Source organism: Balaenoptera borealis (genome assembly GCF_965194805.1).
Source record: "Balaenoptera borealis genome assembly, chromosome: 2".
Taxonomy (NCBI): Eukaryota; Metazoa; Chordata; class Mammalia; order Artiodactyla; family Balaenopteridae; genus Balaenoptera; species Balaenoptera borealis.
Window position 1 is genome coordinate 182,488,494 of NC_138867.1, and position 25,622 is coordinate 182,514,115.

The following is a 25,622-nucleotide window of genomic DNA, read 5'->3' on the forward strand; positions in this document are numbered from 1 at the left end:
GTTCCCTCGGCCTGGTGCACGTCCCCCCATTGGCCACGTGCTTACAGCTCCCTGGAGCTAACCATGTGCTTCTTTCCCCGAAGGCGAGAGCCAGCGGCCTGCAGCCCTGTGTGATCGTCATCAGGGTCCTTCGGGACCTCTGCCAGCGCGTGCCCACCTGGGGGGCCCTGCCAGACTGGGTAAGGCAGTGCCAGGGGGCTGGCCCTGCTTTAGGAAGCCCCCAACCCCTGACAGACCACAGCCCTGGGAGGCCGAGCCTCATTTCCTGGTTCAGCGCTCAGCTTTCCAACAAAGGGCTGGTGTCCGTCTGAGTGCCAGGAGAGGTGGATCGCGGTGGGGCATATCGGGGTCCCTTGGCCCCAGGGTGAGGCTTGCTACAGACACAGTCTCATTTGACTGCATTATCTGAAACCTACAACCTTGCGGGCAGAATCAGGAAGCATGCAAACACAAGGGCGCCCCAGCAAGAGGTGGGGTGTTTGCCTAGACCTGCAGGTGTCAGTGCAGAGGCCCTGTGAGGGCAGGCAGCCTGGTGCAGACCCACCTCCTCTGAAGGGGAGGTCCCCTGCAGCCCTGACACCCCTGGTCAGCAGGCCCCGAGCCCTTCTGGGGGAAGAGGACGGGAAGGCCCCCGTCCCCCAAATCCCCGAGCTGCCGTGTTGTGAGACCCCCAGCTCCTGCCCTCCGTGGGCCCCCCTGCCCCGTCTTTCAGGATCTGATCTCGTCTGTGTGCCCCTCGGCAGGTCTGTCTCTGAGTGTCCCTCTCCCGTCACACACCCACTGATCCCCCAGCGAGCGCAGATGTGTAGGTTTTTAAGCCTTTCACCTTCGACATTATCCTTGGGAAGGCGGCCGAGTGCCCTGAACTTGGGGGGACGCGTGCATCTTACGTGCAGCCTTCTGCTGCCAGTTTGTCGGCTCCCACGCCCACAGGCGGGTTCTTGGACCCTTCCCACCTGAGCCCAGGCTACCCTTGGCCTTGCTCATGAGGGCTCTGGTGCCCACCCGGACCTTGGCTTCCTGCCCGTGGACCGGGGAGACACCCACTCTCGGCACCACCCCTGGTGGATGGCACAGCGGTGGCCCCGTGCTGAGTGACGAGAGGGGTTCACTCAGACGCTGGGAGGGCCCCGCATTCCCCGGAGCCCGTTTCCCTGTAAGTATAGACGCAACCCCCATGATGGTCACAGCTCCGGCCCTGCCCTGGAACCCGGGCGGGTGGCTCCTTGGAGGTGGGGACACGCCTGCGTGAGTCCCCAAGTCCTTGTGACCCTCATGGCCCTCACTGTCTGAACCTCGGGTCATGGAGAATGAGTTTCTTTTAACCCTCATGACACTGGTTTGCCATGTTACCGTCTATGGGATTTTGCTGATGTCGAAACTAGGCGAGAAAGGGAAGAAACACGCCCATGGCCACGCCAGGGTGGCAAGGCCCCGGTGACCCCCTCCTTGTAGAAGTTCAGGGGTGGGTGGGCGTGACGGGAAGAGCTGGGAGGGGAGCCTCACGTCCCCGGGCCCCTGGAGACCTGGCCGAGGCTGCACAGCTGCGCCGTCCTCAAAGGCCCGGGTCTCCTTCTCTGTCCCCACCCGACCCAGGCCATGGAGCTGCTGGTGGAGAAGGCTCTCAGCAGCACGAAGGGGCCCCTGAGCCCCGGGGACGCCGTGAGACAAGTCCTGGAGTGCGTGGCCTCGGGGACACTCCTGACAGGTCAGTCCCCGTCGGCTGGGAGCCCAGACCCTGGAGCACGTGGCAGAGACCAAGGGCCATGGCGGGGGCGGGGAGACGGGGGAGCACAGAGGAGCCTCTTAGGAACACTCGAGAACCACATCCAGCACAGGCAGGACAGCGGACACAGACGTGCACACACATGTCACCACTCAAGGGAGCCGTGCGGAGGTGTGGACCAGCCGGAAGGAGAGGCGGGGTGGAGGCTGGAGGGGGGGGTCCGTGCCTTCTCTCACGCTCCTCTGATGGCACACCCACCCTCTCTGGGGAGCCAGGGACAGCCCGGGGGACATTTCCGAAGGAAACAACAGGGATTCCACGATGGGCTGTGTACAAAGATGTTCACCACGATGTCCTTCACAGTAGCACAAGGAGGAGAGCACGCATGCGGCCCGCGTGACATGTTAGATGCAAAACGGTGTTTTCCAGTCATTTCAGTGACACGGGGCGATAGCGTTTTAAGTGGAAGAAGAGGATGATACACTGACCCGTGGTGTGAGCCTTTTCTGTAACTACATGCTCGCCCACGTGTGCACACACACACGCAGGTGGTGAGGAGGTCTGCTGAACGCGTGTGGGGCTGGAGGGAGAACTGGCAGGGGAGAGGCCCGGTGTGGCCCGTGGGCACGAGGGGGCCAGGTGCAGACCCCCCAGCACTGCAGAGCCGCAGTGGCAGCCTTCATAGGGTGCACTCTCCTTCTCTGCCACTCCCACCTCCCCTCTCAAAGATGGGCCGGGGCTCCAGGATCCCTGTGAGAGAGACCAGATGGACGCCCTCGGGTCCATGACCCTCCAGGAGCGGGAGGACATCACGGCCAGTGCCCAGGTAGGAGGCCAGCCCACGGGGCTCCCCGACTCGGGCCAGCTCGACCTGGCTGCGGGCAGCCCAGTTCCCAGCCCCCATTCACATCTGCGCTGCATCCCAGGAAATGGTCTGGGACTCCCCTTCCCACCCCCTCCCTTACAGAGACAGGTGGCTTGTGGGTGACAGGACTGCTTCCGGGGGCAGGGCCAGCCTGGCCCAGAACCAAAGCTACTCCCGTGATGAGGCGCAGACTTGGGGCCTCCTTGGCCGGTACTGTCCTCCCCAACCCTGCCCTGTGGTCTGCAAACACCCAGCCAAGGCCTCCAGCTGGGCCTAAACAGCTTCAGGCCCAAAGCAGAGACCCTGTCTGTGGCTTCCCTTTTGTTTGCAAATTTTTATTTATAAGCAAGTCTCCCAGCAGTACAGAAATTGCACTGGGCCTGACATTTATGAATGGCCTTCAGTGGAAAGAGTCAAATTGCTCTTGATCAGAGCCGAACCCGGAGAGGCAGGGTCTAAGGTCCCTGTAGTGAGGAGAGAAAGAGCTGAAATTCCGAGGGCCTTCCTGGCACAGTACTCACCGCCAGCTGGCACAAGCAACTCCCAGTACAGTTCTTCACGCCCAAGGGTGACGTGAGCTCTGCAGTTGCTAGAAGGGTGTTGAGGACGCCCAGCAAGCCCCCGAGTCCGCACGGGGCCATGAGAGGCGGGCCGGCAGGCCGCGGGCGGGAGGGTCCTGACGGGTCGCCTGCCCCCAGCACGCCCTGCGCATGTTGGCGTTCCGGCAGATCCACAAGATCCTGGGCATCGACCCTCTGCCGCCCCCCAAAAGCAGGCCTGGGGCGCGCTTCCGGAAGAGGCCACGGGAGGTGAGCGAGGCCGAGGCCGAGGAGGGCGCCGGCCAGAGGAAGCGGGCTGGTGGGGCGGAGAGGGGCCCGTGTGAGCGGCCTCGCCTCCCCAACGGGACCTGACGCCCCACCGAATGGCTGCTTCACCCCTGAGGCTGGGCAGTCCTGTTTTCCTTTGCAGTGATGTTCCGTAGATTTCTTTAAAGACACTTGTGCTTAAATCATGAGCAAAATCTCTTCATCTGGCGATTTGAGCTGCGGTGGTTGGGGCACAGCGCCCCAAGGCCTGCCCTCACCCGGGCAAGAAGGTGCAGCACTATTTTAAACCCTGGCATTTCTTGCTAGCTTTAAACTCACCCTGTGGCCTACTAAGGGTGTGGGTTTTTAAATGGCTTCATGAGGACGCCAGCCGTGCGTGGATTTGAAATCTCACGGGCAAGCCCACTGGGGGTCCCACATCAGGAAGCCTGGCCCCGGAAGGCAGGTCGGGAGGATCTGGGGTGGTGGCCAAGCCTGAGAGTGTGCCCAGGCCGGGGTCCTCAGTCCCCAAGCTCAGTCTGCTCCAAACACGCTGCCCCCTCCAGCTCCCCAGCCTGGAGACGGCCCCGCGGCCAGAGGTCTGCAGGGCCTGAACTGGGCTCGTCCCCCAGCCCGCCATGGGAGGGCCACAGAGCCGAAGGGTGGTGAGGATGCAGGCTGGGCACGCCCCTGACCCCTGGAACATCTGTGACCCCCACGGCACTGCACCCCGTGCCACTCCGTGCCTTCTGCACTACGAGGAGCAGCTCTGTACGCCTCATTCGGGGCTGGGTTTGCCTTGTCTTTCTCCCGTCCTCCTCGCATAGGTGCAGCCAATGTGGGTCCAGGGCCCGCCCCTTGAAAGCGGAGTCTGGGGGCTCTGCCTGGTGCAGGGCACAGAATCAGGCGCCTCCTGGCACTGGTGGACATGAGGGCACCCTTGCCCAGCTCCCGCCCCGATCCGTCCAAACTTCCCTCTTTGCCACAACCTCTCTTGCCTGGCTGCCCCGTGGGCTGAAGGAGATAAGTCCATCTTCGGGCTGACACGATCTTTTCTGGTCACTTGATTGTTTCCAGCTCATTTCTGTGTTTAAGGGACAGCCTGTGTGTGGCTTCACATCTAATGTCTTCATAGAACTACCTGGAAGTTTGGGGGGTGGGGAATAAATGAGATATGCCTGTCTCTTGGTGTGGACTGCGCAGTCCTTCCTCGGGGAGCAGTGACCCTGCTGGGCTCCCGCAGCCTCTCAGGGCCCCAGGCAGGGGCCCTGACCAGCCAGAACTTCTCCCCGAGGCTCTGAGGCTGGGAGTGTGGATGGGGAGGAGGTCCAAGGGGCTGGTGCTGCCCAGGTGTGGGCCTCTCAGGCCATCTCCACACTGAGGTCCCCTGGGAATGCAGAGGAGCCAGGCTCTGCAGACCCCACCCCCAATCCCGGGGATCCAGCCCAAGAAGCACTCATCTCACACACATCCCACAGCCACTCAAGGAACCCACCCTGGCCTGGTCCAGGAGATACACAGCGGGACCATCAGCGGGAGGGTCAGGGACCCGGAAGGCTTCCTGGAGGAGGGGGCAGCCAAGCTGAGTTGGGAGGGGTGGCTCTCCGCCTGCAGGCCCCCTACCAAGAGTTCCCCCGCAGTTTCCCCAAATCCTCATTGCAAACCTCAGGGGGCGGCAGGGGTCCAGACAGGGAGAGGGCAGGTTGGAGGGCAGAGAGGGGAGGAGGCGGGTGAGGTTGCAGTGGCCCGTGGCGGAAGTGGCACATGCCCATGAGCACAGACCAGGGCAGGGAGATGGCCAGGACCCCCTTCTCAGAGCTGGGCCAAGGGAGTGTCGGCCCGCCGTGCAGGCAAAGCTTAGCCTGGTTCTACCAGGCACATTATCTACCGGAAACAGGAAGCAGCCAGCTGGTGCCTGACCACTCCGACCTCCCCGGAAGGGCAGGCCGCTCTCCTCTGCTTCTGGGCCCTTCCTGAGAGAGCAGCACCCCAACAACACGAGTGAGGGCAGAGCAGCCCTTCGGCTACAGCCGCAGACCGGGCACGGGGGACATTCTCCACCTCACGCCGGGGAGCTTCACCCGCACACACCCTCTCCCTCTGCATCTCTGTCGACAGCTCTGCTATTCACCCAGCTGCCCAGGCTGACCACCACCGCCACCGAGGAGTCCTTCTGGGTTCCTTTGTGCTCGGGGCCGAGCCATCTGGAAGTCCTGTTGGTCCCACTCCCGTTGCTCTCCATTCACAGCTTCTGGCACTCTGCAGCTTCAACCCTCCAGCAGCTGGGGCCTCAGGGTAAAACTCAGGATTACACTCAAGATAAAACCCCAAATCCCGACAAAGCCACCCCCAAAGAACCCAACTGCCACCCTCTGCCTCAGTAACTCCACTTCAGACCTACTAGTCTCTGCTGGTCCTCAGGGAACCAGCCAAACTTCTTCCTGCCCCAGGGCCTTTGCACGTGCTTTTCCCACTGCCTGTTAAGCTCTTCCCCTGGCCTGTATGGCCAGCTGCTCCTCTCCTCCTTTGGGTCTCAGAGAGGCCTCCTTGACCACCTCAACCTGTCACATAACCCTATTCATTTCCTTTATGCCACACGCCACTGATTAAGATCATTTGTTATCTGCCTTGCTCCCACGCTGTGAACTGTCTGCGGGCAGCAAGTGTATCTGCCTTACCACAGCACCCCAGGTCTAGAATAGACCAAGTTCAGTAAATATGTTAATGCTTGAAACCATGCTCTGACCCTCAAGGATGGGTGTCTGTGTTGGAGGGATTCATCTCCTAGCAGATAAGAAGACACCGTTTGTTTCGGTGTCATCCCAGGAGATTGCTGTACCCATCAGGATGAGAGCCTTTGGCTAATGTGGTGGCGAGAGGATGAAGGGAAGGGAGAACGGGTTGGCATTCAGGGGTGGCCATCACTGCTGCACTTTTGTGGAAAGCCCCTGTCCCGCTACCATGAGCCTTCCTCACATCCTCACATCCTGGCAGTAGCAGCTCCGGGAAATCTCACGACCCACTGCACACCATCCCATCCCTGTCTCCTAGGGAAGACGGATGTGATCTCCCTCAGGTGGTGTAAGACCAATCCAGTTGACAGAGAGTTAAATCTGCACCACCACCCCCACCCACCAGCAACTCTAGAACACCGAGTTTAGGCAATGCAGCCACAAAATCAGACAGCTGGTTAGCGATGTACTCGGTCCAGATGGATGGGACACCTGGGCTATGGTGCTCGCTGCAGGCCTGAAGAGCGGTTGCTTCTCGTCTTTCCAGCCCTCTCCCCACCGGGCAGAGGACCCCAGAGCAGGCTGGCAGCTGGCGGGGAGACGCGGGACCAGGCACTTGAGAATTCGGACCGCTGAGCGGGGACAAGCAGCCCAAAACAGCGACGCAGGACCTCAGGCTTCGGGCTGCCGGTGGGACAGCCTGGTTGCTAGGAGACGGTGGTGAGTGTAGGAGGGATGACGCGGGGCCGTGTGGGCAGGGCTGGAGCCAGACCTGGCAGGCAGTCCAGGAGAGACACACGTGAAAGTGCAGATCTGCCAACCTCACCTGCAAAGTCACCAATAACACAGAAAGAGAGCCACGAAAATGCACTGCGTCTCCTGGTCCAAATAAGTTGCACTCGGTGGCAGAGGGAGCATCTCCAAGGCTCAGCCAGTCCGAGGCTTGTTTGGGGAAATGTTGGCTCCATCTTCTCCCTGGTCACCCGTTAGTTTGGCTTCCGGAATGAGAAGATGTTTCAGGTAAGCGGATTAAGGCTCTGCTGAGTGGACAAGCCAGAGGACCCATGTTTCTCCTTAAGGTGGAGAGGGCCGCCCGGGGTAAGGGGTGTGTGTGGGTGGGTATCACCCTGTTTATATCTGCCCAAGTTCTGAAAAATAAGTGTACTGGGAAGCAGATATTTGCACACCCATGTTCACCGCAACATGATTCACAGCAGCCAAAATGTGGGAAAAAGCCAAAAGCCAAGTATCCATTAACAGATGATAAACAAATGTAGTCCATCCATACAGTGGAATATTACTCAGCCTTAAGAAGGAAAGAGATTCTGACACCTGCTACAAATAACGTAGATGAACCTTGAGGACATGATGCTCAGTGAGAGAAACCAGACACAAAAGGACAAATACTGTCTGATTCCACTCATAGCAGGTCCCTAGAGGAGTCACATCCACAGAGACAGGAAGTAGATGGTGGGGGCCAGGGGCTGGGGGAGGGGGGAGGGAGTCAGTGTTTCATGGGGACAGAGTTTCAGTTTGGGGAGATGGGAAAGTTCTGGAGATGATGGTGGGGATGGTTGCCCAACAATGTGAAGGTACTTAATGCCACTGAACTGTGCACTTAAAAATGGTTACAATGGTGAATTTTATGTCTATTTTAACACAATAAAAAATTTTTTTAATGCATTGGGTTTTTCCAATTACAAAAATCTTGGAAGTTTCAGAAGAATGGAAGAAGGGAAACAAAGTCAACCACTGTTAATACTCTGTGTTTCCTTCCAGTTTTCTCATCTTCTACACTCTTGGTTACAGATGGGCTGTTTATACGACTTTGATTCCTCCTTTTCTTCAGTTGACATTATAACAACTTTGATTTCTCAACTGTGTTTTCAAGGTGCTTAGATATACTTTTCTAACTTAATTCTTCTGGAGACCTTTGGAGACAAATCTTTTTCATTATTATTATGGTGCTAATATACACATAATATAAAATTCACCACTCTATTTCAAAGTGTATGACTAAGTGGTTTTTGGTATTTTCACAGCGTTGTGTAACCATCACCAATATTTAATTCCAGAACATTCCATCATCCCCCAAAGAAGCCCCATCCCCATTAGCAGTCACTCCCCATCCCCCTCCCCAGCCCCTGGCAATCATGAATCCACTTTCTGTCTCTGTGGATTTGCCTGTTCTGGACGTTTCCCGTCAATGGAATCACACACTGTGTGTCCTTCTGTGTCCGGCTTCTCTCACTGAGCATCATGTTCTCAAGGTCCATCCACGTTGCAGTGTATGTCAGTGTTTCACTCTTTTTTTATGGATGATAATATTCCAGTGTGTGGATGGACCACATTTTATCCATTCACCAGTTGATGGACATGTGGGTCATTTCCACTTTTTGGCTACTATGAAGAGATGTAATTTTTAAAAAAAATTTTTTTAATTTATTTATTTATTTTTGGCTGTGTTGGGTCTTCGTTTCTGTGCGGGGGCTTTCTCCAGTTGCGGCGAGTGGGGGCCACTCTTCATCGCGGTGCGCGGGCCTCTCACTGTTGCGGCCTCTCCCGTTGCGGAGCACAGGCTCCAGACGCACAGGCTCAGTAGTTGTGGCTCACGGGCTTTGTTGCTCCGCGGCATGTGGGATCTTCCCAGACCAGGGCTCGAACCCGTGTCCCCTGCATTGGCAGGCAGATTCTTAACCACTGCACCACCAAGGAAGCCCAAGAGATGTAATTTTTAATAGCTGCATAACATTCCACCAAATGAACATACCCTACTTTGCTTAACTGTTCCCCTACTGTTGGACATTTAGATTGTTTTCAAATTATAAATTATACCTCTGCAAACACGTTCCTGAACATTTGGGATTCTCTCCCTTCCACAGATGCCCAAGATCGAAAGGCATGAACATTTTAAGACATTTGAAACTTCCATGTGGAAGACCGCATTCCACCAGAGGTTTGCGAGTTCCCCCTCACACCTCCCCCCACACTGTAGACAAAGGAGCCTCATTCACCGTCCCCAGGTCAGGACTGTGCCCTCTTATTTTCCAAAATTCTTTTCTGCACATACGTTTAACAGTTAGGTTTCATTCTGCCACGTCTTATATCCTCATTATGCTGTTCTTTCATTATCTCATTCATTCAACACATGTTGATTGAACACCTATTATGTGCCATGGGCCATCACTCATAGGGCCTCCCTGTGTCTCCCTTTGAGAATGTTGAAATTTATTCAGTTTCAATCAGCAAACACCACTTTCTTGGGAGAACCCAAAGATGAACCAGAGTTTTCACTTCCTGCAGTGAGGGTGACTCCGTGGCCCTTTATCATATTAGCCATGGGGTGTCAGGTGCTCACTTCACCTCCTGAGCCTCTTATAAAATCGGATTAAAACTCATAGCAGCAAACTTGTAGAGCTGTGGGGAGAACTCAGTAATAAAATGCATTTTTTTAAACACTTGCTGCCCAGAAAGGTTTAGCCTCAGGGACACGGGCATGATGGAGGGCAGGGGTGAGAGTGAAAACCGGTGATTAAAATGGAAGTCACGCCATGTTCCATGTGTGAGAAAAGCCCTAAAGGTGCTGCTGATGTTCGGGGACTCCCCAACAGTGGCCAGTCCCCCCACAATCACCCCCAGAGTGAAGCCACTCCCATGGCGAGGGGCTTCCTGTCAGCTCTGTAGCCCTCCCCTCATGTTAACCAGCGAAGAGGCCAAAACCCAAGGAGAGGGGGGAAAAGTAACTTGGAGGAAAGAGAGAATGATAACAGAAGAAAGCAATTCTAGAAAAAAACCTTATGCATATGTATTATCCTCAGAGAGCGAATAGAAAGTTCACTAGCCAGGAAGCAAATTTAAATTTGCCTTTTGAAAAGGAACATTCAAAGAACCAGAAAAAGCTCTTGGAAATGAAAAACCTGAGGATCAAAATTCAAATGGCAACAGAAGCGTTGGAAGAAAAAAAAACAGAATGAGAAGATAAAAAGAAAAAAATGTAGACAAGAAAATTAGATCAATCCAGGAAGCCCAATATATGACAAAGAAGAGTTCCACAGAGAGAGACCAGAGAAATTAAAAGTGGAAAATCACCAGTGACATCATCCAAGAAAGTTTGCCAGGAATGGAAGATATGATAGAGCCCACTGAATGTACAGCACCACAGGTGAAAAATAGACCCACACCAAACCCACACTGTGAAAATGCAGGATGTGGAGAATAAAGAGAAGATGGAGCAGATTCTACAAGCTTCCAGAGAGAAAGGGAGTGACAAGCAGAAAATGAGGAAGCAGAACAGTTCAGATTGTTCAACTGCCCAAGACTGGAAGCTGGAAGACCTAAGGCAAGTATCCACTACTCAGAACACTTGTCCTCAGCCAAACCACCAATCACACAGGAGAGCTGAAGGAAAACACTTTCTCTGGAAATGCCCAGGGAGCATACCTTCCCAAAACAAGGGCACAAACCAAGAAACAGGAGACCTTACCCCAAGAAACTGGAGCTACATCCCAGGAATCCCAGGCACTGAAGAAGAGGAGCCAGAAGCACAGCCGGGCAACAACTGCCCCGTGTGGAGAAGTTAGTTCCACCTGAGGGGCTCGGGGAGAGAGTCACAGACACACAAAAAACAAAGGCAATCACTAACTCCAGGAAAATCAAAAAACAAGTCCTAGAAAATAAAAGTGTTCCTTAGTGCACACTGTTGCACCGTGAACAATATTTACATATAATAACATAACCACTGAATATTCATTTAAACAAAAGTTGTGATATAACTTTTGGGAGAGCAATATGCCTAATAGAGCTAAATCTATACTTTCAGGAGTAGGAAATCAATGGACAGTGTTCAACTGGTAAATCCAGAGATGTGTAAACCATTATTCAGGAAGATGGAAGCAAATGCCAGAGAAACAGCCAATAGAAACTGCAGTGGCAGCCCTTGGGGAGTGAGACACACAGTGCTTTGTTTAAAACAGTTTTTTTTAAGCTTCGCACAGTCTTCAGCACACAGCCAAACACTCTACAAGTATTGCTACTATTAATTTTGACAAGAAGAAAACATCCATACCTTCGAGGGGCTCATCGCTGAGTCGGGGAGCTTTATGTAGTTTGGAGAGCACTTGAGAGCTTACTATGTGCCATGAATAGCGACACATTTAATTTAATAGATGAGAAGTGCACTTACAGGATCAAATAGATTAGAAAATGTGCCTACTTATAAGAAAATAAAGACAGAGAGAGACCAGAGGTCAGCAAACTACAGCCCACTTACCCACCATCTAGCGCACACCATCTGATTTTGTGCATCCAGTGAGCTAAAAATGGTTCTTTACATTTTTTAAAAAATATTTTTAAAATTTAATTAATTAATTAATTAATTAATTAATTTTTCGCTGTGTTGGGTCTTCGTTGCTGCGTGTGGGCTTTCTGTAGCTGCGGCGAGCGGGGGCTACTCTTTGTTGAGGTGCGCAGGCTTCTCATCGCGGTGGCTTCTCTTGTCATGGAGCATGGGCTCTTGGCCTGTGGGCTTCAGTAGTTGTGGCACTCGGGCTCAGTAGTTGTGGCTCGAGGGCTCTAGAGCACAGGCTTAGTAGTTGTGGCGCACGGGCTTAGTTGCTCCGCGGCATGTCGGATCTTCCCGGAACAGGGCTCGAACCTGTGTCCCCTGCATTGGCAGGCGGATTCTTAACCACTGCGCCACCAGGGAAGCCCGGTTCTTTACATTTTTAAACGGCGGGGAAAAAAGAGTCACAATATTGCATGACATGTGAACAGTACATGAAGTTGAAATTTCAGCATCCATAAGTAACGTTTTATTGGAATGCAGCCATACCTGTTCTCTTTCCCTTGTGTTCTCTCTCTGTGGTGGCTTTCGAGCTACAACTGCAGAGCTGAGTAGTCAAGACATGTGGCCCTTGACAGAGAGTTTGCTGACTCCTACGTTAGAGGATGAGGGTGTCGGGGACAGGATGGGGAGGATCAAGGTGGGATCCTGGAGCAGGGGCACAGGGGCAAGTCTTCCGGTGCCTTGTGGATCGCCTGCTGTCCCTCTAACTTTACCCTCTCACACAACTCTGCGTTCATTTGTTCTGGGAGGGCCTACCGCGTGCCAGGCTCCAGAGATAAATGCTTGCCCAGGCCACAGCCAGTCCCTGCCCTCGCTCACGGAGCCTACACTCTGTCAAGGGGAGCAAGGCGAGTCAAAGGCAATCAACAGGAGCGAGTAAGACAGGGTAACCGGCAGTGATTTAGGCTTTGATGGTGGGTGGCCCCTCTGAGTGGTCAGGCACGGTCTCTTGGAGGAGTTGGAAATGATAAGAAGGAGCCTGCCTTGCGAAGAGCTGAGAGGAGCACACACTAGGAGGCAAAAACAGCACGTGCAAAGGCCCTGAGGCTGGACGGTGCCTGGAGCATTTGAGGAATAGGAGAGACCTGGGAGCAGAGAGGTGACAGCGGCCTGCCAAGCCACAGCGGGGAGCTGGGTTTCACGAGCACAGCAGGCACCAGGGGAAAGTTCCAAGCCAAGAGGTGACACAGACCCAGGTTACATATACTGAACCCTTGAGCATGCCTGGGAAGTGAGGTGCCCACCTCCACCTTTGGTACAAGGAAGTCGGGACCAAGGGACATGGGGGAAGAGCAGGCACCCTCTCCCATCAAAGGCAGATCTGCCTGAAGCTCACCCTTGGCACCCAAAGCGGGTTGTCCAAGAGGCCCTTCCTTGGACAAGTCAAGAATGGCCCAGCAGACCGCACTCTGGTTGCAAAGCATTTTTCCTCGAAAGAGGGGAGTATTCCTGCGCTGAATCCCCTGCGTCCCCTGGCAGGGAGAAAAAGCTAAATTTAAAGGTGTGTTAACTGGGGCAGTCTGATCCGGCGTGCTCCAGCCGAGGATCCGCTGGGTCCCCACAGCTCAGCTGTCCCCACACCTGGCAGCAGCTGCCCTGCCTCACCTGCCCCTCCACATCCAGAAAGCTGTTGCTGGCGCATTCTCTTTGGGAGGTCTACCGTGTGCCCCACACCTTGCCGGGCAGCCGGTATGTGGGCCCTGGAGCCAGATGGGCCTGAGCTTAAAGCCCAGCCCACCACTTCCCATGTCCTGGAGCATGGCACCCTCTGAGCCTCAGCTTTCTCATCTGCAAAATGGGTCCAATGAGAGCGCTCACCTCACAAGTGACAGGCACTGCTCATTACCTCTTCTCTCCCCAACATTCACTGGCTTAAAAAGTATGTTCTGAGCACCTGCTGTGTGCCAGGTACTGAGGCCACAGCAGTGAATGACACCGTCCAAAATCCCTGCCTTCAGGGAGCTGACGTTCTAGAGAAGACGCAGCCCGTAAACAAGATAAAGTAAAATATATGTTCTCTCTGAACGTGGTAGTTCTACAGAGCTTCAAAGGAAGGGGGTGTGAAGTGTCAGCGGGTTGAAATATTCTGTGGGGTTTCTGGAATGTTGGGCATGTCTGGGGAAGTGTCCCAGGCAGGAGGAACAGGAATGCAAAGGCCCTGAGGTGGGAGTGAGCCTGGGAGCTTTGAGGAAGAGGAGGCCAATGCTCCCGCCTCCCCCTCTTCCTTGGCCCCTAGTGTAAAGTCCATATTTCCCAGCTTCCCCTGCTCCTGGGTTTGGCCTTGTAGCTAAATTCTACCCAATGGGAAGAAGAGAAGGTGTCATGTGCATCTTGCAGGAAAAGTCCTTAAAGGGAAGAGGTGCACCATTGTTCTCTGAAACTTCCTGCTTCCTGTTGGCTGGAATGCAGATGGGATGGATGGAGCTTGAGCAGTCATATTGGATCAAGAGGTGGAAATTCAAGTGCTGAGAAAGGCAGAGCCAGAAGATGGCAGGAGCCTGGGTCCCTGTCACAGCCCTGGATAGCCTCCCTCAGAGAGGATTAATTCCTATCTAATTCAAACCTCTAGCACTGGGGGTCTTCCACCCCGTGTAACCAATCCTAATTCCAACTGATGCATTATGTAAAGTGCCTGTCACATGATGCCCTTTATTCATGCCTACTACGATTTTCCTCTGTATTAGTAAAGGAGAATAAGAAATGTGCCCCGCACTTGAGAAGTTTAGAACCCCAGTGGGGGAGTCCGCGGGCCTGACTCTCAGCCCCAGCCAGCTGTGTGACCAAGGGCAAGCAGCCTCGCCTCTCTGTCTCAGCTGCTCCAATTCCAAAGAGAGAGGATTGGCCCCAATAATCTCCAGGAGTTTGGAGAAGGGAGGGTTGGGCAAACTGCAACAGTGAAAACAGGAGAAAGATGAGAAAGGTGAGGAACAGTGAGATTTGGACGAGCAAAAGAAAGGCCTTTGGGAGGGGGATGGGGTAGGTCCATCAGGGCTCCTCTGTTGCCAGCGCCACGTGACCGGGTGGGTGGACGGCGGATTTATCGGCTGTGGAAGGGGACACCCAGGAGTTCCCTCTTCCTAGCTAGGTTTAGGGCAACCTAATCTGACTCACCAGTTCCACATCATGGAGTCCGTTCATTTCTTTTCTTTTCTTTTTTTTTTTTTGGCCACTCGGCATGTGGGATCTTAGTTCCCCTACCAGGAATCGAACCCACACCTCCTGCATTGGAATCGCAGAGTCTTAACCACTGGACCGCCAGGGAAGCCCCGATTCCGTTCATTTCAACACCCAACTTCTGGTCCCATTTTCAGTATTAGGAATCCCTTTGGTTGCAAGTGGCAGAAACCCCCTCCCGAAGCCACCAAAAAGCAAAGACCAGCTTCCAACACTAGGCAGAGCATGAACTCCAGGCATGGCTGGATCCAAGCATTTGAATTCTCCCCGAGGGGTTCAGTCTCTCTGCTTCCCCTGGGCTGGTTCCTTCTCAGGCAGGCTGATGGGCTTAGTCACCAAGGCCAGGTCCACGCCCGTCACACAGCAAGATGAGAGGGCTAGTGTTGTGTCCTTTCAGGGCATAGAAGTGAGGTCTTACTCTGAGAAGGGAGGGGGCATGGGAGAAGGCTTGATAAAGATGGCGAGAGCTGGGGATGCCCGCTGGGCAAGGGGGGTAGGACATCCCAGGCAGAGGGGACAGCCAGGCAAGCTCCTGCAGTTCAGCGCTGCCAGACTGGGAGATACTTGGTAGGAGCAGGAGAAGAGGCCCGGGGGGTCAGCTGGAGGCCCTGAGTGCCAGACTGAGCATTTGCCCTGAGTGCCAGACTGAGCATTTGAGGCTCTGTCCTCGGGCAGTGGGGAGCTATGCAAGGGTATAGAGTGTGGAGTGGGGGGGGGGCACGACCACATTTTCATCCCTTGTTGGTGCAGTGGAAGGTGTATGATAGCAAGGTGGAAAACTGGAGGCAACTGGGAGAGCAGGGAGGGGGCTTCTGTGTCACCAGCCTGCACCACATGGCTTGCCTGGGGCGGGGTGGGGTCAGAGAAGTTCTGGAATCAAGTCAACAGGACTGAAATGTGGAGGGTGAGGAGCCTGGCACTGGGGAAGTCTGGGAGACCGATCCCTGATGTGGCTACCAACTGGCTTCTGGCTGGTAGAAGGCAAGAGACAGGAGAAACTGGTATTGCCACCTCCAGGGACTGGAAGAGCCATAGCGTCTTTGTGATTCAAAGTGGCTGATTCTTGGTTGCCTCCAGAGATGGGGAGCTCACCCCTTATGACCCAAATAAACCCTGGACTCAAATCTGTCCCCCTAGAGTCAGGCACAGCTCCATGCCCCATGCCCACACCATGGGGGCCTCCCTCACCCAGGCCAGCCCTTGTTGCTTTGGGCACCTGATGCTGTCTCCTTTTAAGACTGCCGTCCAGGGCTTCCCTGGTGGCACAGTGGTTAAGAATCCACCTGCCAATGCAGGGGACACGGGTTCGAGCCCTGGTCCGGGAAGACCCCACGTGCCACAGAGCAACTAAGCCCATGCGCCACAACTACTGAGCCTGCGCTCTAGAGCCCGCAAGCCACTACTACTGAGCCCGCGTGCCACAACTACTGAAGCCAGCGCGCCTAGAGCCTGTGCTCCGCAACAAGAGAAGCCACTGCAGTGAGAAGCCCGCGTACCACAATGAAGAGTAGCCCCCGCTCGCCGCAACTAAAGAAAGCCTGCGCGCAGCAACGAAGACCCAACACAGCCAAAAATAAATAAATAAAACTAAATTAAAAAAAAAAGACTGTCCTCCAGTCTCAACACCTCTGGTTTCTCTGGTTATTCATTCCAGGGAAGGGCCTCCCAGAGTGTGAGACAAGGACCCCTGGGGGTCCTGGGGAGGATGTCGATGTTTCTCAGACACCAAGTATCATGGTTTTGCAGAGAGAGAAAGCAGACCCCTTCGACCTCCTCCCATCTCTCTGGCTGCATCAAGGAGAAAGTCTCCATGGGGTGTTGGGGTGTCTTAAGCACAGGCTCATGGCCTTGCTGAGCAGAGCAGGCAGACTTCCATTGTGGGCCTGGGGCCGCTGGAGTGGCTGGTGTGACTCTAATGGTGCTGCTGGGTTTCCGCTGTGGCTACTTTGACGCTGCATTTCTATTTTGGGCAAGTGATGATGGTTTGCCATATATGGTTGGCCCCCAGTGACCCTGCTGAATGCTGGCTGCAGGGTCCCCAGCCCCTTGGTCCAAAGCAGCACCCGTGGCTGGGAAGGGGGGGCTGGGGCACACCCTGGGATGATCCCACAGCCAGATCCATGGAGCACAGGGAGACAGACGAGCAGGAAAGCTCCCTGCAAACGCTGCCAGCATCAGTAAATTACACCACCACAGAGAAAGACGTCCTCCCCCTTGCTCGCCTCCTACCTGCTTCCTTCACTGGGAATAACCCTTTGCCGGTTGGAGGGTCCCCTTCTGGAATGTTCCCCTTGGACTTACTGTCTCCTGTGTAACGTGAATGGGATTGTGCAGTTTGTATTGTATCACATTCCAGGTAAGTGGTGGTTGTTTTTGACAACCAGAGATTTTAGCATTTTAATACACATAGTTTCCTAGTTTTTGTTGCATAATATTGCATGATATTGAATATCTGTAATTCTTGTAACTGGGCCTCTATTGCCAGAAGTCACATGACATCTTAGGGGCACAGACAGCCTTCTGGGGTACCAGAAAATTAAATTCTGGGCATCTTGCTTCATCACCCTGCTGAGATCAGCTTCATCCTTGTCCAAGCGGAGTCCTCCACTCATAGAAAGAGTTGTAGGGGAGAGCGCAGAGCGACAGCTGAGAGCCAGGCCCCCAGGCCATCAAATGCTCATCAAGTTGTCCTCTGAGCTGGAAGCTGGTGCTGCCTGGCCCTACAGAGGAGGAAACTGAGGCTGGGAGGGGGCAGCACCTGCCTCTGGCACAGCTGGGTTGGCGCTGTGGAGGCCCCACTCTTATCGTCCAAGGATGGCTGCTCTGCCAGGAGGCCTCCAGTTCCAGATGATTTTTTTCCTGTGGCCCCAATTTTCCCTTAATGTCGTTGATGATGATAAGGATATTCATAGTGGTTGACATTTTGAGGGCTTTCTTTGCTCCAGGCACCAGCAGCCCTCTCCAGGGGCCAGGTACTGAAATGAGATCCTTGTTGTTAGAGGAGTTGACTGAGGGCGTTGGAATCCCAGTCAGAAGGGTCCACAGTGTTGTCTGGGCTCTGTGGCTTGCTTACCTCCCCGGACGGGAAGCTCACTCTCCTTCCCCTCCCTGTGACCGCGCGGCACTGGCTCCACGCTCCAAGGTGTGGGTTTCCGGAATGGGCAGGGGTGCGCGCCCCGCAGCGCCAGGCCGGGGAGCGGCGTGCAGCCCGAGAACGCCGCCAGCCCCCGCCCGGGCCGTGCAGGAGGCGCCTGGGGCCTCGGAGGCGGGGCGGGGAGGGGCCGCCGGCGGCGGCGGCGCGCTAAGCAGACCGCAGTAAGACCGGCGCTAGGACCCGCGGGGGCCTCCCAGGCCGCCGCGCCTCCCGATCCCCCGCTCCTCAATCCCAGCCTTCCCCCCCAAAATGAGGAAGCGGAGCAACTTGCTCCAAGTTGTGCAGCCGGGGCCGCCTTGGGGTGCGCAGCCGGGGCGCGGGGGCCCTCCTGGGGGCGGGCGCGGGGTGCGGCCCAGGGACGACCCCTGAACAGGTGAGCGCGCCGGTGGGGATGGTGGGGAGAGACGGTGGGACAGTGGAGGGACCCCAAGGGCTCGCGGGTGGGGTTATGCCGGGCGAGCGCGGGAGGGGCCGGTGTGCGAGCGCGAGCGTGCGCGTCCAGGGCGCGCGGCCGGTACGCGGCTGGGGCGGGGGTGGTTAGATGCGACCAGGAGCGGGGTGGGGTGGGGTGGTATTTTTGTGGGTGCGGGTGTGCGTGTCTGCAAGCCCCTGGGTGTGTGTATCCGCGGGTCCACGTGGAGGGATGTGCGCGTGTCTCCGAGCTGCATGTGCGCGGCCCTGCGTGTAACTCTGCGTGCCCGAGTGGCCCAGCGTCTGGCGCCCAGGTGTTCAAGTGTGGGTTTGTGGGGGGGGGGGGGCCGGTACACACGTTTCCGAATGTCCGAGAGTCTGTGCGTGTGTTCACACGTGTAGACGTGTGTGCACAACTGTCTCTAGGAGAACCTGCTTTTGCTTGCATACCCGCGTGCCTGTGGTTACCTGTGTCCACCTGTGTGTTTCTGTGTGTTCTCGTGTGTACATGGATCAGTATGCGTGTGAGTACACGTAGGGCTGGGGATTTCTGGGGGCATATATTCGAGGAGCAGAGACTCACCCCTCCCAACCTGTCCCACTGCCCAGCCACCTGGTGGGGTCCATGGGGGAAGCAGGGGGAGGAAATGCCCGGGCCCCAGCAGCAGTGAGGGACTTTGTGTGTCCGTCCTGGGTCGGCGTGGGGTGGGAGAGGAGAGAGGCTCAGCTGGCGGCCACAGGAGCCCAGCAGGGCTGCACTGCTCTGGCCCCCACCCCCTCCAGGGTCAGAGATTCTTAGGAATGACCTTGAATCATCCTGTATTTCCTTGTCCTGTCCCTGCCTACTTACCAGAAAAGAGGAAGAACCAGGCTCCATTAGGTGGCTCCAAGCTCCCCACGCACTGTGTGGGCTGCTGGGGCCTGAGTCAGCCCCTGGCCACTTGCTCTGTGCCTGCCTTGTGCCTCAGTTTCCCTTTGGGGATGATGGCGGGGCCAGGCTCCATGCTAAGGAACTCTCCCAGGGAAAGACCACCTCCCCAGAGGGGCTTGGGGAGGCCGGCTGGCTGTCACCTCCACCTGGCCTGGGCTGGAAGTGGTAGTCATGGCCCCTGGGGCCCCAGCCTCGCTTGAATCTGGGCTCTCCAGCTGGTCTCTGCCCCCTCCCCAGGGGAGCCCTCGCTTCCTCCACGCCTGGCACCCCTCACCCATCTCAGCCAGGATGCCAACGGTGAGTACCCCCAACTTGGGTGCCTGTGCCCCGGCCCTTCCTCTGCTCAGTCCACAGGAGCTCCGCTCCATGGGGAGTGGGAGGTTTACTCTCTGACCCGTGGCCCCTTGGCGGTGTCTGCCAGTCTTCCTCTATCACTTGGTGTTGCTCTTCTTTCACCCTTTCCTCCCGCCCTCCTGCCCTGGGCCCCTGCTCTGTCACTCTGATATGTCCTCTGCTCGCTGCTCCCTCACCCTCTCTCCTCTCCTCTCTCGCTGTGTGCTGCTTGTGGTCTCTGCCTCAATCCAGTCTTTCTCTCTCCTCTGGGCCTCTCTCTCCCCTCACCCCCGCATCTCTCTCATGACCCCTTTCCCCCTCTCGGCACCCCCCCCCCCCCCGCTAGAGGCGCTGGGCCCCAGGCACCCAATGCATCACCAAGTGTGAGCACACGCGCCCCAAGCCCGGGGAGCTGGCCTTCCGCAAGGGTGACGTGGTCACCATCCTGGAGGCCTGCGAGGTGAGTGGGGTGCGGAGGTGTGCTTGGGGAGAGGGGACTCCTCCAGGAAACCACCCCACCGACCCCACCTGGCTCCCTTCCCGCAGAACAAGAGCTGGTACCGCGCCAAGCACCACGCCAGCGGGCAGGAGGGGTTGCTGGCGGCGGGCGCACTGCGGGAGCGCGAGGCCCTCTCGGCGGACCCCAAGCTCAGCCTCATGCCGTGAGTCGTGGGGAAGAGACCGGGACCAGGGCGGGGTCAGCGGGGCCCGGCCAGCCATGCCCAGCTCGCCTTCCCGCCGGCCGCAGGTGGTTCCACGGGAAGATCTCAGGCCAGGAGGCTGTGCAGCAACTGCAGCCGCCCGAGGACGGGCTGTTCCTGGTGCGAGAGTCCGCGCGGCACCCGGGCGACTACGTGCTGTGCGTGAGCTTCGGCCGTGACGTCATCCACTACCGTGTGCTGCACCGCGACGGCCACCTCACCATCGACGAGGCGGTCTGCTTCTGCAACCTCATGGATATGGTGGAGGTGTGGCCGCCACAGGCCCGGGACCCCAGAGCCCATGCCCCCCCATTGCGGAGATGGAGGGATGCCAGGCTCCGCCCTACCCCAACGGCTGGCTGGACATGGGACCCCAGAGGTGTCTGCTCCCCAGTGGGGAGAAGGAGGGGCTGGTCTCCATGGGCCACCAAACCCTACAGTTGGTCTGAGTCCTCCAGGTCCCACCTCCAGAGACTGGGGTGACTACTCTGGGGACACCTAGGAACCTCCAATTTGATGCCAATGCCAAGACACTCCCCATCCTCCTGTTTCCTGCTAGTCTGCATCCTTTCCTGTTCCCATGGAAACCAGCCTAAAGAGTCCTGTGGGAACGAACCCCCTCTCCTCCTCCCCAGCTCCCACCCACCCCATCCAGAGATCCCTCCCTAGGAAGGGGATGGGATGCAGGAGTTCCCTCACCCACGGGGTGGGCTCATGGCTGCCTCTGCCCTGCCCCACCCTGCAGCATTACAGCAAGGACAAGGGGGCCATCTGCACGAAGCTGGTGAAACCCAAGAGAAAGCAGGGCACCAAGTCAGCGGAGGAGGAGCTGGCCAAGGGTAGGGGGCCCCGCCCTTCCTCTCAGTGTTAGCCTGGCCTGGGGAGGCAGGGCCCTGGGGCCTGGGCACACGGCCAAGGCCACATCACCTGAGCAGGTCGCTGTGCCTGGCTCTGCAGGCAGAAGACCTGGAGTGCCCTTGGGCCGGGCGGGGCACAATATTGATCTGGTTCTCACACCTGCTGCTTCCCCCCACCCCGGCCCCTGCCCCTGTTCCCATCATCCCTGAGCCAGAAACCCTGGGCAGATCCTCGACGCCCCCCACCCTCCCACATCCTCTCCATGGGCAAGTTCTAACACCTGTTAAACCTGGCCCCTCCCCAGGACTTCCAGTGGTTAGGACTCTGCGCTTCCACTGCAGGGGGCAAGGGTTCACTCCCTGGTCCTTCCGGGAACTAAGATTCCGCAAGCCGCCCGGCCCCTCCCTGCTTGGCTGCCCCTGCTCTAGCCCAGCCTCAGACCGTCCAGTCGGACCGCCTCTTTCCTGGGGGGGAGTTCCCCCCTTCCTCCCGAACCCTGTGGCCTCAGAGGCAGCTGTCCACCGTGAAAATCACCCGTATCACTCCCCTGCCTAAAGGAGGGAGTTCGGGCAGCTCCACTGCCTTCCAGAACCTTCCCCTGTGGCTGAGCTATCTTTCCTGCTTCATCTACAAGGCCCTTCCTCTGTTCCACAAGCCCCTGGGGTTGTGTGACTCCTCGTTTCCTCTCATGCCTCTGTACTGTTGTGCCTTCTAGTCCCCTCACCTGAAATGCTTTTCCAGCCCTTGAGTAGTGAAATCCTCCATGCTCAGAGCCAATGTGCCCTACCGTGGCCACCCCTTTTGAACCTGGTGATCGTGGCTGTCTCCTTGGAAGCGTCTTGGGGATGGCACCTGGGTGGAGGCTGGTGTTACCGTGCCTGATAGTACTCAAGGGCTCGTGATTTGGAGAGGGGCTTTGGGGAGGAAGAGGAGGAGACCTACAGAATCTGCTGGGGGCGGGGGTGGGAAGAACACAGGGGTGCTTGAGAGAAAGATCAGGGAAGCTGGAACACAGATGATGACTTAGAGCGCTGGAAGATTCTGGAAGGTTCCAGAACCTTTACCAGAAGGTTCTGGAAGCTTTACCAGTCTCTGTTGTATTTTTTGGCCCGTGTGGGTGTCCCTGGGTGGTCGGGGATAAAGGATTGTAAAGAAAGAGCCCACAGGGTCCTTGGAAGGACACAGTCTCCAGAGGGAACAGAGAAGTGCTCTGTTGCTTTTGGCCGCCTGATAACTGGTACCAGGAGTGCAGAGCCTCAGACACGCCCTTGGGCCACTGCTGGGGACGTGTGCCGTGGGAGACACGGCCTGGTCTCCCGCCAGGTGGAGCTGCCGTGGGAGGGGCTGGCACCTGGCAGCCCTCTGACCGGGTCTCCCCCCGACAGCCGGCTGGTTACTGAACCTGCAGCATTTGACGTTGGGAGCACAGATCGGAGAAGGAGAGTTTGGAGGTGAGCGGGGGGCCTGGCAGGGGCTGAAGGAGGGTGGGGGGGGGGTCCCAGAGATGAATTCACATCCTCATTTGATACCTACTTGCTGTGCGGCTGAGGACCCAAGGGGTCCTCTCTGTGAAAGAAGGTTCATGACAGCTGGGGCCAGGAGAAAGGTAGTTCAGGCAGGCACCCAGCGGGTGTGAGTCCTTCACAACCCCGGGCTCTTGCGCACGCTGGTCCCTCTGGTTCCTCTTTTGTTTTGTTGTTGTTTTTTTTTCCGGGCCAGACTGCACGGCGTGAGGGATCTTAGTCCCCAACCGGGATGGAACCCCCGCCCCCTGCAGTGGAGGCGCTGATTCTTAACCACCAGATTGCCAGGGAAGTCCCTGGTCCCTCTGTTTTGATGCCGTTGCCTGAAGTTATTATCCTGGAAGGCCCCGGGGCCTAGATCAGAGCTCACAGACCTTCTCTGGGAAGGGCTGGAGTGTGTATTTTCCATCTGTCACATCTGCTGAGCTCTGTCCTTGTAACAGGAAAGCAGCCACAGGCCGCAGGGAGATGAACAGGCATGGCCGTGTGCCAATAAAACTTTATTTATGGACCCTGAAATTGAATTCTGTGTAATTTTCATGTCAAAAAATATTCTTCTCTTGATCTTTTTTCAACCATTTAAAAATGTAAAAACCCATTCTGAGCTTGCGGGCCTTGCAAAAACCCACGATGGGACTGGATTGGGCCCGAGGGCTGGAGTTTGCAGACTGGTTTAGGTGATTCTCTTTGCTCAGGGATCTGGAGCTTGTAGGGGAGGGGTTTCCAGGCCTGGGGACCCACCGCTGCATCGGCATCCTTGGGGGTCAGTGTGAGTGGGTATGTCCCTGTGTCTGTCCAGTCTCTGTGGGGTCCTGATCTCCTCCCCCACTGGCCCCCAGCCGTCCTGCAGGGTGAGTACCTGGGACAGAAGGTGGCCGTGAAGAACATCAAGTGCGACGTGACAGCCCAGGCCTTCCTGGACGAGACGGCGGTCATGACGTGAGTCCTGGTGAGGGGAGGGCACCTTGGGGCGGGGGTCCAAGCCACCTTCACCCCACGCCCGCCTGCCCCCAGGAAGATGCAGCATAAGAACCTGGTGCGTCTGCTGGGTGTCATCCTGCACCAGGGCCTCTACATCGTCATGGAGCACGTGAGCAAGGTGGGGGCAGGGCCCGAGGGTCGGGCGGGGTGCGGCGGCCGAGCAGCCTCCAGCAGCCCTCACCCCACCCGTGTCTCCCACACAGGGTAACTTGGTGAATTTTCTACGGACGCGGGGCCGGGCCCTTGTGAACACCCCCCAGCTCCTGCAGTTTTCCCTGTGAGTGGGGCTCCCGGGGGCAGGGAGACCGAGGCACGGAGCAGGGAGGAGCCTGGCCTTGGAAGTCTGTGGTCCAGGCACCCGAGCCCCGTGCCCACCACCCCTCCACTCCAGGCACGTGGCCGAGGGCATGGAATACCTGGAGAGCAAGAAGCTGGTGCACCGAGACCTGGCTGCCCGGAACATCCTCGTGTCCGAGGACCTGGTGGCCAAGGTCAGCGACTTTGGCCTGGCCAAAGCCGAGCGGAAGGGGCTGGACTCCAGCCGGCTTCCAGTCAAATGGACGGCACCCGAGGCTCTCAAACACGGGGTGAGCCCCCCTTACCCCCCAGGGCCCTAGCTCCACTGTGCGACCCTGGGCCTGTCTCTTGCCTCTCTGAACCTCCAAGGGAATGGCTCCGCCTCCCTGGTAAGCCCTTGGCCCATAATTGTTCCTTTTAGCCCCAGTCTGGGCCTTGGTCTCCTCATTTCTGAAACAGTCTTGGGCTCAGCAAGTGAGAGCAAGAATAACCTCGTTCTTGCACTGAGTCTGGGTTGGGGGGTGGGGCGGATTCAGAGGCAGGAGCCTATTGGGAGGAGGCCTGGGACTAAAGGTCAACCCAGGGGGACTTCCTGGAGGAAGCAGGGGCTGGGGCAGAAGCCCTGAGGGGTCCCTCTCCCCCTGATCTCCGGCCCCACAGAAGTTCTCCAGCAAGTCGGATGTCTGGAGTTTCGGGGTGCTGCTGTGGGAGGTCTTCTCATATGGCCGGGCTCCGTACCCCAAGATGGTGAGCAGGGGCGGGGGGGCGGCGCTGGGTCCCCCGCAGGTCTAGGGGTCGTGATCCTGACCCCCAGCCCGCACCGGCGTGCCCTCTGCCCGTAGTCGCTGAAGGAGGTGTCAGAGGCCGTGGAGAAGGGGTACCGCATGGAGCCCCCCGAGGGCTGCCCGGGTCCCATCCACGCCCTCATGGGCAGCTGCTGGGAGGCTGAGCCCGCTCGCCGGCCGCCCTTCCGCAAACTGGCTGAGAAGCTGGCCCGGGAGCTGCGCAGCGCGGGCGCCTCGGCCCCCAACGGGGGGCAGGATGCAGACGGTCCCACCTTGCCCCGCAGCCAGGAGCCCTGACCCTGCCTGCAGGGCCTCGGGCCCCAGAGGACTGAGACAGTGGGGGGCACAGGGTGGGGACTCGGGCCAGGCCTGAGGAGGGGCAGGGCCAGCGAACTGCCTGCCCGGCTCACATCACAGGGTCAGGCTGCGTTGGGGTGGTCTCTGGGCAGCCCTTGGGCACCATGGCCCCAGGGAAGTGAAGGATTAGCGCCTGGATAAAGACTGGTTCCAAGGACTGGGTGTCTGAGTCTCTCTCTGCTACCACTCTGGGGGCCCCGTCACTCACCGGGGGTGATCTGCCTGCGCAGTTGTCTGCCCACTGAGGGGTTCACCCCGCTAGGACCTTGCAGCCCAGAGGGGCATATATTTCCCCTGGGATGGGGCCAGGAGACCCCCAGGCCAGGGATCATAGCCACCCGTGGAGCCACTTGCCATCACCCACGGGTCCGCCACTTCCTTTGGTGGCAAGGACCCCACCGTAGCCCTCAGGGTCCCAGGTGCAAAGGACAGTGGGAGAGTACCAGCGGCTGCGGACATCCAAGTCCCCTGTCCTGGCATCCTCTTCTCCCCAGCCTTGACCCTCGTCCCCTCCTGGGGCACTCCGGTGTGGCTACGTCCTCCACCTGTCACGACCCAACAGCCTCACCCGGTGACTCCAGGGAACACTCGCTGAAAAAAGCCAGCCACACGGCCTGTCCCAAGGCCCTGCCCCTCCCGTCCAC

The 25,622-nt window shown here is 57.3% G+C and overlaps 2 protein-coding genes across 12 annotated transcripts in view; both read left to right on the forward strand.

The window, feature by feature from the left end:
- Nucleotides 1–6,757, forward strand: part of ZFR2 (zinc finger RNA binding protein 2) — a 45,917-nt gene extending 39,160 nt beyond the window's left edge. For 3 of the 6 annotated variants that reach the window (XM_082381655.1, XM_082381656.1, XM_082381657.1), the window contains exons 16-19: nucleotides 84–179; nucleotides 1,597–1,708; nucleotides 2,455–2,552; nucleotides 3,290–4,580. In XM_082381655.1, coding sequence (XP_082237781.1) covers nucleotides 84–179; nucleotides 1,597–1,708; nucleotides 2,455–2,552; nucleotides 3,290–3,502 — 519 coding nt within the window. In that variant the 3' untranslated portion in view covers nucleotides 3,503–4,580. Of the gene's footprint in view, nucleotides 1–83; nucleotides 180–743; nucleotides 1,051–1,596; nucleotides 1,709–2,454; nucleotides 2,553–3,289; nucleotides 4,581–5,515; nucleotides 5,693–6,676 lie in introns of those variants that run through there. The other 3 variants (XR_014241756.1, XM_082381658.1, XM_082381659.1) reach the window with 3 other exon arrangements.
- Nucleotides 6,758–6,827: 70 nt separating this feature from the next.
- On the forward strand, nucleotides 6,828–25,135 carry MATK (megakaryocyte-associated tyrosine kinase). Of its 6 annotated transcripts, none has more exons than XM_082381688.1 (13): nucleotides 6,828–6,849; nucleotides 19,381–19,440; nucleotides 19,823–19,936; nucleotides 20,023–20,138; nucleotides 20,225–20,444; nucleotides 20,923–21,016; nucleotides 22,421–22,486; nucleotides 23,398–23,497; nucleotides 23,573–23,657; nucleotides 23,743–23,816; nucleotides 23,931–24,126; nucleotides 24,497–24,583; nucleotides 24,679–25,135. In XM_082381688.1, exons 2-13 carry the CDS (start codon nucleotides 19,432–19,434, stop codon nucleotides 24,916–24,918), a joined length of 1,401 nt encoding a protein of 466 aa, XP_082237814.1. In that variant the 5' UTR covers nucleotides 6,828–6,849; nucleotides 19,381–19,431; the 3' UTR covers nucleotides 24,919–25,135. The 6 variants fall into 6 exon arrangements, with proteins under 6 accessions (XP_082237814.1, XP_082237812.1, XP_082237811.1 ...); XM_082381686.1 differs by lacking the exon at nucleotides 6,828–6,849 and adding an exon at nucleotides 6,879–7,149; XM_082381685.1 differs by lacking the exon at nucleotides 6,828–6,849 and adding an exon at nucleotides 15,381–17,003.
- Nucleotides 25,136–25,622: the final 487 nt, after the last annotated feature.

What these genes read in the sequence shown, in the direction of transcription:
- MATK (XM_082381684.1), top strand. Translation starts at nt 19,315, where the DNA reads ATGGCCCCTGGGGCCCCAGCCTCGCTTGAATCTGGGCTCTCCAGCTGG. An exon ending in TCATGGAGCACGTGAGCAAG is followed by an intron (nt 23,658 to 23,742) that starts GTGGGGGCAGGG and finishes TCTCCCACACAG; the next exon opens with GGTAACTTGGTGAATTTTCT. An exon ending in CAGCTCCTGCAGTTTTCCCT is followed by an intron (nt 23,817 to 23,930) that starts GTGAGTGGGGCT and finishes CCTCCACTCCAG; the next exon opens with GCACGTGGCCGAGGGCATGG.